The 14,108-nt window shown below is 36.1% G+C and overlaps 1 protein-coding gene across 1 annotated transcript; it reads right to left on the bottom strand.

The window, feature by feature from the left end:
- Positions 1 to 6,981: 6,981 nt before the first annotated feature.
- Positions 6,982 to 13,997, bottom strand: LOC126712850 (uncharacterized). Its single transcript, XM_050412342.1, has 9 exons — positions 13,859 to 13,997; positions 13,712 to 13,771; positions 9,883 to 10,010; positions 9,601 to 9,657; positions 9,343 to 9,435; positions 8,578 to 8,656; positions 8,305 to 8,429; positions 7,683 to 7,826; positions 6,982 to 7,598 (listed from the first exon to the last, which is right to left on the bottom strand). The coding sequence occupies exons 1-9, from the start codon at positions 13,995 to 13,997 to the stop codon at positions 7,359 to 7,361; spliced, it is 1,065 nt and encodes a 354-aa protein (XP_050268299.1). The 3' UTR covers positions 6,982 to 7,358.
- Between the last annotated feature and the right edge of the window lie 111 nt (positions 13,998 to 14,108).

Raw genomic sequence — 14,108 nt, 5'->3', positions numbered from 1 at the left:
ATAATGGCTTGTTAATTTTATGAACCTGATAAAGCCATATTCAAACATTTGGGAAAGCCAATTAGGGTCCTTGTCATCATCATCATCTAAATCATCAGCAACATATGAACCATCATCATAATTTATCAAGAGGCCGGGAAATGGGTGTTTCTTTTCATACACTCTGAGAGTACTCCCAAAGTGTTCTTCCCAATCAAGCTGAATAAAGACATTACCACCTTCGTCTAATTCATCAGGATCAGGAATGGTGGTTGTAACAAGTTTCTTGAAACATTTGAATCATAGGTCGAAAGACCTAAACATAGCCTTGCTTCTCAGAATACGAGATTGTATATCTGATGGCAAGTTGGCAAAAGCACTTCTTAACATAGATTGGGCCTTAAGACTCAATCTAGCATAATCAGTGCCCATTATAGTCATTTTATCCTTCGAATGGATATCCTCTTTGCCAAAGAATTGACTAATGTAGGGATCATTTGTAATATTTGGATAGTTAACAATATGGCTTCTAAAAGCCTCATTTTCTGAAACAAGAATATTTCCTGGAACAAAGTTTGAAACAAGGTCATTTTCCGAAGCAAGGGTTTTTTTTGAAACAAGGTTAGCATAGTGGTTTATATAAGCTTCATTCTGAGCTGTAAGATTAACAAGGTGGATTTCAAGAGCTTGGAGGGTTTTTTCAAACAGGGAATGGTGGTTTCTAGTAAAAGCAGCCTAGAGATTATCAAGAATTAATTTTATGAAATCTGGTAATTCACTATAGACTCCATTATGAAATTGTAAGGATCTGGATAAGACTTCTTGTAAAGCAATTATCATATCACCACTGGAATATGTCATTTTAGCTGGGACATATCCCTGAAGAGATGTTGATCTGCTGGGTTTTACCCCAGAAGATGCGCCTTCATGCATTTCAAGAGGTTGTCCCACTGGAAGCCTTTTGTTTTGAGAATAGTCTTGTGCAGGAGCATTTCCCTTGTTTTTCTTCTCCATAATAATCCACTTACTAGTAGTATAAATATGAATATTATTATTTATTATTCCACTTATTAGTGGTATTTATCCACGCATCATTGCCCGATTCCTGCAAAGAATCATTGATAATGTTAGGATAATTGATAGTATTTAACATTTTGGTACTATGAATATTACCTCTAAAATCATCTGTGCAATAATGGCAAGAACCTATCATTAGGTCTTGAATAGGCACATTTGTCAGTTTTTAGACCCCTTAAAACACAATTGATTTACCTAGGTAATTAGTCAAGTGATTACTTAGTCCAAATTACAAGTCTAGGTTATCACAATCAAACAATCATATCATACATAGCAGCGGAAAGATAAATAACACAACAATATGATAACCCAAGAAAACCAAACCGGTAAAAAACATGTGGAGGATTTAACCTAGCTATCCTCAAGGTAAAAAGCAAATCCACTAGAAAGAATCGAAGTTCATACAATAAGACTTACAAGCCCCCACGCTCGACTTCTTATTGCTACCAACTAGGAGAACTTACTGACACGACCACATGCAAGCTCTGAATCCACGGACTCCTTCTTTCTTTGGCCTTTGCAAAACATAAACACCTCCGTTTGTGACTTTGAGATCCCACTCAAAGGTTTAGCAACACAAACACTCCTGTTTGTGACTCCAAGACCACCCTTGAAGGTTTAGATCATCAGCACCTTTGATGACTAGAGAAGGCAGCAACTTCTACAATACCGGATCTTGAGATTCTTCAAGGAATAGCACCGGTAGAAGACATAAGAGAGATTTTTAGGAACAAAAACCTAAATACAAAAGAGGCACCCTCTTTTCTCTCTGAAAAGCCACATAAAAACGTGCTTAGGGTTTCCTTTATATACTGGGAGAAGTAGATTAGAAACCCTAATCCTTAATGGGCTTGAACTGCTATTTGAGCTTAATTAAAATTCTGCAGATACGACTTTCGATCGATCGAGCCCGTCTTTCGATCGATCGAACCAGACAGATTATGAAATATTCTTCCTGCAGCTTGTATGTTCTTGAATCTTGACTTGAATCACATTGAGCATTGTCTAATAAAACTTATAGACTCTAAGATCTATATCTAGACAAGTTTGTGTTCACGATTTGCCAATTGTTCTAAACATTTAGAACCTAACAACATTAATAGGAAAGTCGTCATCATAAAACAAATCATCAATGGGTATTTTCTCATGCCAAAAAGCATTAAGAGCATCAGCGCAAACATCATCAATCAACATGTTAACAATTATGGATTGCAACAATTTATCAGAAATTTGTTCAGCAATTTTCTTGTATCTAACTTCTTCCTGAAGGAAGTTGAGATTTTTAATTTTAGCATGAATCATGTTTGAAGCAGCATCAATGTCAATTTCAAACTTTGAAGCAAATTTAAACTTTACTTTTTGTCCAAAAGGATCAGTAGTAATTCCATCATGTTCAACAAGAAAAGGATACAAAGCATTTATAAAAGGTAAACCAAGAATCACCTTATCAGTCATGTTTTTAACAAGAACATAAGGAATCTTGAAACAGACATTATCATGGCAAACATGAGCATTATTCAATTCATATTTAATTTCCATCTAAGAACCATTAGCAGAAACCAATCTTTTAGTAGATTTTTCAAAATATTTGAAGGAATCAATCCTTCTTGGATACAGTTCATATCCGCACTAGAATCAATCATAGCAATAACAATGAAATGATAATCAGGAGAAGCAACAATTTTAACTTTTGTAAACCATTTTAGAGGAAGTATTTTATTAATAAGAGTAAGTTGAGGATCATTGAAAGCCTCAGTAATACCTTTATCAGAAAGAAGAGTCTGTTGACTGGATTCATCTCCATCTTTGTGCTCATCATGTTCACTATCAGATTTATCAGATTGTTGTTTATCAAGGTTTTTATCAACTTTTAACATTATCAGCTCTTGTTTAAGATTATTGTTATCACTTTTAATATTTTTAAAATCATGTTTTAATTCACTTATCTCTTATTTAACAATATTAATTTCATGTTGTAAATCATTAACAGTTAAATCTTTGAATTTCTTTTTATTAAATCTTTCCAAAGTTTCTTCAAAGCTTATAGTTGATTTTAGTTTTTTATCAGTTTCCTTTTTTACCAAATTTTTCTTGAACTTATCTAAATATTCTTTTTGTAATTCAGGATTTTGAATTTGATTGATAAGTTGAATTATTAATTTTTCATTCTCTTCACTCTTGGTGAGGGTTTTAACAGATTTAATAACATTGCAACAGGAATCTTGGCAACCAATTTTAATATTAGGAGAATCAGAAGAATCAGTAGCAGATTGATAACAAGAATCAGAAGAAGAAGAAAAATCATCTTCCAAGGAATCAGACGAATTGTTTGATTCAAGGATTTTGAATAATTCTTCTTGCTCTTTATCATTAATGTTTAACATGTTAAACTTATTTTTTAACTTACCATGTTTTTGTTTACAATCTTTACTAAAATGTCCAGGTTTTTTGCAGTTAAAACATTTACCTTTACCTAATCTTTGTTTAATATGTTTCTTTTTAGCATAAAAATCATTAGGTTTAACAAAGTTGGTTCTGTATCTTTTATGTTTTTTATGGCTGTAATTTTTGTGACTTTTATCATGTTTCAAGTTACTTACATTTACGATAACAGGAGGACAACCAGTCCTGGAGCTGACAGAGGAGTTGGATCTCCACAACTTATCCATACTATCCTAGGTTCAACACTCAATTATCATGTTTTTCTCACAACCGTTGCATTTCGTAACACATACCCTAACCAACCCTATACCTCTCATGCCCTACACGCCCTCTCTTGGCTCAAACGGGCCTTACAATTCGGTTCTGGGAATTCACTTTACGACTAGGGTGGCGCCAACGACGGTAAGAAGGGAACACAACAATAGAGTACCAAAGATTCGGGTAGACACAGACAAGAAATAAAGACACAACAACTTTATTATTATTATTATTATTATTATTATTATTATTATTATTATTATTATTACTGAGATTTAGTTCTCCTCTCCAGTCAAGTATAGGGATTCAATTCCCAAATTAATCCTCTCTCTCAATTTCATGAGATATATAAATCTTGTATTTAGTTGGCTGAGGTTTTTTTTTTTTTATAATTAATAATAAAAGGATACGTTAAGGACCAAAATCATAACTTACCCTTCATTTTATATCAAATTTTGTAATAATATCTGAATGTTCACTTGAATTAAATTCAAATAGAAAGGCCCCCGGGAAGGGGGCCTTCTTTGCCCTCCACCTAAACTGCATAGGAAAGGCTCAAAGCCAATCTCAAGAACAGTGAATTTTTATAGGGTCTTTCTATCCAAACCAAGGGGTAATAACTCATATCACATGAGGAAACTTTGCACTCCGCTTAGTCATAGTAATTGGTATATATATTGTGAAGAGGACCACTTAATCTTAACTCTTCCCTGTATTTTTTTTTTCTTCAATTAATCCAAATAACATCATCTAAATGATCAACATTACTGTAACTAGAATTGCCACTTGTCAATTTTCATATAGCGTAACTCCTTAAGATGATATATAAGTATGCACATCACTCATCACTCCTCACTCAATTTTCGTCACTCATCACTCATCACTCATCACTTAAAATACCCCAATTTCCTAAACCCTGCACGTTTGGCACACTATTTTCAACTGCTCATCACTCAAATATTTTTACTTTTTGTGGGACCCATACCTGAGCACTTGGTCAGAGACACCTTGACCCATACATGATTTCTATTAGCCTACCCGCCTCACCCTCATTCCCCACCATTTTCTTCACTTCTCATTTCCCCATCAGCCCTTCAGCCTTGTTACTCTCCCAAAACACAAACCCGAACCCAGCTAAAATAGAAGAAGCTCAGACGCCAATCTCCACCATCACCAAGGCCGCTTGATCCATATCTCCGATGTGTACCGGTGATGCGATCTCCTCCGTCGTGACCCAGCGGTACCGACGAAGTGTGAAGAAATGTGACCTATTTCCTTGATTTGTCAGCTTGTTTCTTTATCTGGTTTATGTTTTTGGCATTTTGGTTTTGAGAAAACTGTTAGATTTTAGCTTGAACTCTACTTTGCCTTTGTTTTTCCCTATTGTTTGGTTGGTGAGAAAATAATGAAGGAGAAGTTTTTTTGGTTTGTTTTTTGTTTATATGATATTATAAACAAAAATCTTGTATTTTGAAACCCCAAATCCGAATCCAAATTCCATTTGTCAAAGCCTCAAACCTAAATCAACCAAATCCCCGAATCCACAAACAACTACAAAGGAAGGAACTTTCAGCTCAAAGAAAAAAGAGAAAATTGAGCAAATAAATAGAAAGAAAATAAAAAAGAAAGAGGGTTTCAAAAAGAGGGTGGAGCTTGAAGCTTAAACCATGGTGGTTCGGTTTAGAGAGGAAAGCTAGAGCAAGGCCCACGGCGGGCTAAGCTTGAAAGCTGGAAACCACGATGGTTCGAGACAATGAAGGACTCTTCTGCCGTGGGAGGTCCGGTGATGCTGTGATGCTCGTGGTGGCGGTGAGTTATGGATTTGTGGAGGTGGCATGTGATGCTCATGTGGCGGTGGGTTATGGGTTTGTGGAGGTTCGGTGAAGAGAGGAGATGAGAGCTGTGTTTGAAGAGGGGAAAAAAAAAAAAAAAAAAAAAAAAAAAGATAAGAGAGAAAGGGGGGAGAGCACATGCTCATGAAGTCAGATTGACGAGACAAAGGCATAAGGTGGGTCCCATCTGGTTGAGTAAAATTACAAAAATGCCACGTAACTCAGTTTTCCATAACTTGAAAACACCCAAAATGTGTTTTCAGTTTCCATAACTCATCACTCAAAAATCAGAGAATTAAGTGGTGGAAACAAAAACTGAAAACAAATCCAAACACACCCTTCTACCGTGGGACCCATCAGTTTTGAGTTATGGGTGATAAAATCAGAGTGATGGGTGATGGAAAACGTGAAATCCAAACAGCCCCCAATTATTTGAATACTCAATTGGGCAACCATTCACATTTGTTGCAGATCCACTGTTGCTCTATAGTTCTCTTTGTTGTCAATACACTGTTGCTCTACAGTTCTCTCTACCTTATGGTAGTCCTGACCATCTCTTCTCTTCCTCTATCAGCCCCAACTCTCAAATCACACCTTACCCTCCCCACCCTCCCTTTCCTTTCAATTTCTATGCTCACTATTTATAATTTCCTTTCTCATTACCTCACAAATCAAATGTCCTTTTCTCTCCCTCACCATATGACCTTAAACAAACCAAAATTTTCAAGTAGTAAATGTTCATGTTCAACTCAACAACAAAAATAAAATGTTTAAGTTCAAGTTCAATATCAAGCTTTTGAGGTTGAGATCTAACACAAATACATTATCAAACCCATATCAAGTTTATTATCAAGCCCGTTTGGTTTGGACGAGCAATCCCAATTCTAAATTAATTAGTCTTGATAAAATATGGCTTTATTAGTCAAGTTTATATCAAGCTTATTACCAAACTCATAAACGAGCCTATGCTCAACTTATTTAATATTGAGCCTTAATATTCACAAGCTTATTCATGAATTATTATTATTGTTGTTTTATGCTTATCTCATTTAATAAACAAGCCTAAAATTAGAACTCAAACTTGACTTGTTTATAAACAAATAACATGAACACATTTTTGTATCAAGCCAAATTTGACTTGTTTATGAACGGATTGACTTATTTACAGCCCTAGAGTCAACACTCTCTTTTCTCTTCACCCTTGTCACTATCCCCCATACCCACTTGATGGATGGCACTCCTATGGCTTAAAGCACGGTAAGAAGTATATCCCATCATACCTTACTGCTGCGTGCTAAGGGATGGCTGACCTTTGAATTCAGATTTGAACTTTGATTTCTTCTATGTTTAACTCATGGAACTTATAATATGATACAAAAACCAGACCTCAACAGTAGAAAATAGGGCTTACACAAGGCAACTGTTAAAACAAGTGAAAACAATATCTAGGTATGCAACAGACAACAATAATGCAGCAATGCTACTTAACTAGCAGGAAATTGATCTTTAGAACCATGATGAATGCGTGTCTGGCTGCTTGCAGCCAAAAACCTAAGAGACGGGCAAGCTTTCATAAACCAGTAACCAGACCTAACTCTTAAAAAAAAAAAAAAAAAAATTGCATAGTATAGCTCTGACAATTGTGGTTAACATGCCAAGTGTACAACACGCCATTCTTTCTTCATCTCCTAGTAAGTTATCCAAACTACTTCATTGAGCCAATCCCAATTGAATGCACCAATTATAATGGCATCGCAGGTTCTAACCATGTCATGATTCATCTTCACCGGCTTCAGCAGCAGCTATCTCAGAATCCAATTTGTTCATTAGCTGCTCACTTACATGTTTTGCCACAGATATCATGTCCAGAACGATGCTTGGATCCAGGCCTGCACCACCTCTTTTAGTCAGCCCACAAATGTGTCCTTTCCTGTTGACAGAAATAGAAATGGCAGAGCTCATTTGGGACTCCTCTTCTGTAGTGGCATCTACAATATAGTGCCTTCCCACCTATAAAAGAGGAGAAATACTTCATGATGGAAGAACAGACATTTGCAGATTATGAACATATAACTAAAAGTGCAGTTTTGTCACCTTTGTTAATGTAACTATGACAGGGATATCTGATGTGTCAAACTGCAGAAATTCTTCATCGCTAATGTCAACCTCTGGTTGCTCATCACCTGATGCACCAGCTGCAACTTGAACCCTCGGGATGCCTGTATTGCTCAAAGCAGCCTTCGGGAACAACAGTAACAAGATACATTAGTTTTCAGTTTCCAACAGCAACAAATTCATCAACCATTTACAATGCCTCTGATCACAAACATCTTGGGAGAATAATGATGTAAAAAATTTAAAATGTATACTGCCATCATGGTAGAATTGATACAAAATAAGTACAAAAGATTGTTTAAACGAGAATCAGCCTCTCCAAAATAGGGGGTAAGGTTGCCTACCAACCACCTCTCCCAGACCTAGAAAGTTTAAGTCTTATGCACTAACTACATCCTATAATATCTACACCTATCGGAAAGTATGAAATTCAGTGAAGTTGAAATTCAATCAATCTGGTTTTGAAGTGTTACAACCACAAGAGATATGGCTTGTCCGCTCACTAGACTTTATCAACAACCAGCAAAACCCTTATCACATCCTGACAAAATGAAAAGAAAACTAAATTGCAAATATATAGACATATGTGGAGAAAAACTACCTTAATGGCAGCACCTAGGGCATCAAGCAGATTCCCGTCTGAACAAACCACAAGACAATCAATATAAAGATCCCAGCAAATTTTTCCCTCCACAACTACTAGAGATGAGAGATCAATTCCAGCCCCTGTGGAAAATTAAATAAGAACTTTTTATTCAATTTAAGAAAAGAAAGAACCTATAATCATAAAACAAATATGAGGACGAATGCGAAATGATAGAAAGCATGGGCAATAAATTGATGGTAACTTCTCTTGTTCTCATTAGATTCATACCAGCTCCACTTTTACCACCCAAGAGAGAACGTTGAAGAGCAACTGAGAGTTCTGTGGACAACTCCTCACCCCCTCTACCCTGAGTAAGCAATCAATCATGCTGGATTTAACATACTGAAATTTGAATCATACAAAGAAAGAAAGTTCACAAAAGAATATTCTTTGAAAGGCCCCACATACATATGTATGAGCTATGAAGAAAATTGGCAATGAGAATAGCTCTTTCCATTGTGCCATAATTTCATTTTGACTGGATTATTTAGAAAAGCTATTTTACGTAATTAATTCTTCTTCTTTTTCAAACAAAGGATTAAGGGTTTATTATTTTAGCTTTAAAATGTCTACTAATTTCTTTTCAGGTGTCACCCTTCATCTTTTTTAATATATTTGTATTACTTATAATAATAATTAAAAAAAAAAAAAAAAAGGTCTGCTTATTTCTACTTTTGTTAGTTTGCCACAGGTTTTTTTGTTTATCTTTTAGCTTATTTTGTTCATTTACTGCTTTTTAAAACCTCTTGCTTTTTTCTTTTCTTTTATTTATTTATTTTATTTTATTTTTTTATAAAAGCACAAGTAAACTCTAACCCACTTTCAGCAAAAAGTCAAATAAACTAATACCAAACACACAAGCCTCACTACACCTTACACCTTACACCTCAAGAAATCTATATGAGCTCAATCAACAAATTAGATAATATTAGACGATAGCAATCAAAAAAATGGATAAAATTAGATGATAATATAACAACAATGTATACAAACCTCAAACATTGGGGCTGCAGTTGGACTGCAGTCAACGTATATGGAAACCTTTCCTTTGTCTGGTTGTAGTGAAATTGGCTTTCCAAGTTCAGCCTGCACTTATAGATATTAGTAAACAACATTACAAGTATTCACAAAACATGGGAGGAAATTGCTTACTGTAGATATGTGTCCTTATCTATAATAATAACAAAAAAGAAAAAAAAAACTAACAACAACAACCACCAGGAAGATCAAGCATCTTGAACCATGAAATACCTTCACAGTAGAAATAACATCTGTGGCCCCCATCCTGATTCTTGCTGAACCATTTGCCTGCAATTAAGTCCATGGAATACATAGAAACCAGCAGAAGTTCAGTTTTTCTGGTAGAAAACAAGCCAATGCTGATGTAAAAGAAATTAATTTCCATGTTTCCATGATGTAAATAACTAAGCAACTCAAAGTACACTTAATTCTAATTAATTGGGTTTAGCCAGATGAATCCTTTTCCAGCATTCAAACTATATCTTAATAAAGTATTTGAAAAGAATGTTATACTTGGGGTATAACTCCAGTTTCAACATTAATAGGACGGTAAGTTAATCTTTTTCGACCATCAGAACGAATGTCTTGAGCAATGCCACCCTGTATGAAGTGTTTTTCTCCCAGAGATAGTCCAACCATTCCTGCACATACATAAAATGAGACAAAATAATGTTTGCAATGTTAAATATAATTATAACTTGTAAATATTGGGAGAAAACAAGAGGAACAACAAAAAATGCAAAAGAAATTCAATAGTTCATAAAGTCAAAAGAAATTCAAGTCTTCTATAACCCTATGCTTATGTCCTTGACAAAAAGTTCCTGACCTTGCTCCGTTAAATCATGGATATCAATCCATTGACTAGGTGAATGCATCTAACCCACCCACCTGACAAAACCAACCAGACCCAACCCAACCCGACACCTCAGGTTGGTTATCGTGGGTTGTTGGGTTGGGTTGTAATTTTATTTTAAGCCTCAAGTTGGGTCAGGTTTGGGTTGATAGTTTTTTCAACCCATCTAACCCAACCCAATCCACCATATATATTCGTTTATTTTATTATCGTTATTTTAATTTTTTTTAGTTTGATTTATTTTGGTATTTTGAGAATTAGTTTTGATGAATTTGGAAATTTGGAAAATAATCAAGGCATATTATGTGAATTATAATAATTTCTGAAAAACAAACGCTTAAATAGTTTATGAAAGTAAAATTTATATATAAATATATATATATATATATATATTCATTGAAATAAGATGAGAAAATACAATGTACCAAAGCACACAGGCAGTGTGCTATGATACCAGCAGAACGTCTAAACTAACTAGTAATGAAAGTACACAAATCAAGTAATGCAAGGAACTGAAAGTAGAAACACCCAATGCATTTGCCCACTCAAATAGAGTTTGAAGGAAGGAAAGCTTCAAATCATGAATCATTCATTCCCCTCAAACGTATGCACTTTCTTTTCCCTCCAAATACCCCACATGAGGCAATGAGGGATCATACTCCAAATCACCATGGAACTGTTTCTGTTAAACATGCCTGTCCAACTAGCAAGAAGCTCCAAGACACCATGCGGCATAACCCAATGAACCCCAAAAAGCGAACATACCATATTCCACAACGCTTGAGCTACAAGGCAATGAAGAAGTAAGTGTTCAACAGTCTCCCCATTCCTCTTACACATACAGCATCAATCCACCACCTCCACTTGCCTCACCCTCAGCTTATCAACAGTCAAAATTTTACCCAATGCCAGAGTCCAAAGGAAGAAACTAACCTTTGTAGAAACTTTTGGTTTTCCATAATGGCTTCCATGGAAAAGAAAACAGATTAGTGTGTTGAAATGCCCCATAATAAGAACAAAGTTAGAAAATCCTATCAAGCATAATTTATCCATTAGGTCCATAAAGGTGACAATCAACTCTAGCTCCCAATCTTGATCCGGTCGTAAAAAAATGATATTACACAGGTTACTATTTTTCTGAAAAAGATAACAACTTAGCCATTGAAGCATCCTTATTACAAGCAATATTGTATAATTCTCTGGGAAGTTATTTTTCAAAGGGAGTCCCTCAGACCAAAGGTCATGCAAAAATTTAATAGAAGAGCCATCCCCTACCTTAAAATTGAGAAAACGATGGAAAGCATCCCCACCCTTTCCTGATATATTTCCACAGCATAAGGCCCTTGAACACTATTAGAGCACCATCCCCTCAATGCTACCATATTTCGTGTTTACTACCCATCTCCACAAAGCACTCCTCTCCATAGAATATCTCTACAGTCATTTCCCCAACAAAGGCTTGTTAAAGGACCAAGTCACAAATATCCAGCCCCCCATTTTGAACGGGTGCACAAACAGTCCTCCAATTAAGTAAGTTATACTTAAACTCATCTCCAATCCCTTACCACACAAAATCCCTCTATAATTTTTCAATATGACTAGCAACGCTCATTGGGATAGGAAACATTAAGTACTAGAGCACAACCCACTGACCTATGTGGGTTGGGTTGAAAAAACCCTTTAATCTTACCCAACTCGATCCATGCACATCCATACTGTTGACTTTGCAAGGTAGGGCTTCTGTTCAAAGAATTGTAATTGACCCCGGCATTCAAATCTTCCTCGCTTTGATCGGTATCTTCATCTTTGTGTTCTCCTAGAAATTAGGACCTAGGGGTACTTCTTTGATCCAAATCAGCCCTCAACCATGATCCATACGGGAAAAGCATATGTTTTCTAACCAGCATCTTTATCGAGTAACTCTCACAATCATGCTACGTATGACCCGTACAGTCAAACCAGTACCAAAAGCTTGGAAACCATTCATACCTCAAGAAAACCCATACCGGCTTTTCATTTTCGATCTCAATCTGTATACATGTAGCAATGGTTTAGCAATATTTACTTCAACCCTGACACGTATGAATAACCCCCACCCTATGCCATTTGCAACAGCTCAGTAGACACACATGTTCCAATAGCCTTTTCCAATATCCTCCCCCACCTCAGGGCTCATAGCCATGAGAGTAAGATTATAAACCCTAACCCAAAAAGGACATGAAGTGAAAGATGTGGAGGTTGGAGGGGATATGCCATCAAAATGCACTCAATAACACCAGACTACAAGCAAACATCTAAAGAGCCATTCAAATGAGGATTTTTTTTTTTTTTTTTTTTTTTTTTGGCCATTTCACATCATTTTGCTATCATTTTCATTAGTTAGCAGGTTTCCGAAACTATTAAGGAAACTAGCATCTCAAGTCTCTTAGACTCAAGTTTACTGTAGGAACTCAAGCTCAAGAGACTTGAGTTCCATGTTCTGGCAACGCAGACATGGAATTTTAATCCATGTGGAACTCAAGCTTGTGAGACTTGAGTTCCTTAAAAGAAAACCAAATGAAAAAGTAAAAAAAAAAAAATGACTCTTCTTCTCTCTCTCTTTAAACTTCTTCTCTCTAGCTTTTTCTCTAGATCAAGCCCAAATCGGGCCTCCAAGGCTGAAGCTCATCACCGAGGTGGTTCTCTCTCACTCTATCTTGTTCCATATCTCTTGTTCCCCACCAAAGCTCACCTCTGATCAGGATGAGGTTGTATTGCATTTGTTGGGTTTGGGTTCGCAGGTTCCGATCGGGATGAGGTGGTGGCGCTATTAGTTTTGGATTTGTAAGTTCCGATTGGTATGAGGTGGTGGTGTGTTTGTTGGGTTTGGGTTTGCGCTAAACTAAAATCAGACTATTAAGATCACTTCTATTTCTCCTACCTAAACTCCTACTCTTACCACTAGAAGTAACTTCTTGGACATCTTCAAATTCTGGTGATTCCTCTAATGGCGAATAATTAGATGCTTCTTGATCCTGTTTTGCTTGTTCTTTAGACTTAGAAATTTCCTTCAAATTTTCCACCATCTGAAACCTAACATCATAAGGTACAGCTTTACATGGTGCCTTTAATTCCAGCTAGATGTCTTTTCATCCTATTGATGCCCCCCTCCTTTATAAACTTTCCCACAATGTATGCATCTATAACTACTTTTTCTGTCTTTCAACTCTTCAGTTATATGATCCCATGTATGTTCATTAGATGGTACAGACTACAGAGGCGGACTCCATTCCACTTAACAAATAAATCCATCAACACAACATACACAAAATCAAAAATAAATAATTCACAAACAATACCGGTGTATACAAAATAAATCCACCAACTATGAACACACACACACAGGCACGCACGTAAACTAAAATGCTATGCTCTGTAAAGTGTAAACTATAATGCTCTATAATTCATTAAATACTAATAATTGAAAGAATAATTGATGACAGAAGTTACCCGTGGAGTAGTGGACTGAACTGACTGAAAATTTGAAGGCAAAGAACAAGAACGCAGAACCTTCAGCAAACAATGTGATAGAGAGACTGAGAGAGTCAGAGAGATTCAAACAAAATAGAAAGAAAGAAAGTTCAGTTTAGTTTTTACCCGAAGTCCGAAGCAGAGGCACAGAGAAGACGAGAGTGAGTGAGAGTGAGAGGCACCGAAGTCCGAAGTGAGTGAGAGAGAGAGAGAGAGGCGTGTAATGCATATAGGTTTTGATAGGTGCAGTAAAATGAAATTTCATCCCCAATTTCCTATTGGGTCGGGTAGGGTACGGTACGGTACGGGGTACCCAATAAGGAAATTCGGATTCCTTAATAAAACTCTCATTAAAACTAAAACCCTATACAAAAGT

This window comes from Quercus robur, chromosome 2 (assembly GCF_932294415.1).
Source record: "Quercus robur chromosome 2, dhQueRobu3.1, whole genome shotgun sequence".
Classification (NCBI taxonomy): Eukaryota; Viridiplantae; Streptophyta; class Magnoliopsida; order Fagales; family Fagaceae; genus Quercus; species Quercus robur.
This window is presented reverse-complemented; position numbering and strand designations above follow the sequence as displayed.

Bases quoted from the DNA above. Each gene is read 5' to 3' on its own strand.
- LOC126712850 (XM_050412342.1), bottom strand. From the start codon at position 13,997: ATGAAATTTCATTTTACTGCACCTATCAAAACCTATATGCATTACACG. The intron at 10,011-13,711 runs GTAACTTCTGTC...ATGTATGTGCAG, and splicing joins TTCAGTCCACTACTCCACGG to GAATGGTTGGACTATCTCTG. The intron at 8,657-9,342 runs GTTTGTATACAT...TTGCTTACTCAG, and splicing joins CTGCAGCCCCAATGTTTGAG to GGTAGAGGGGGTGAGGAGTT.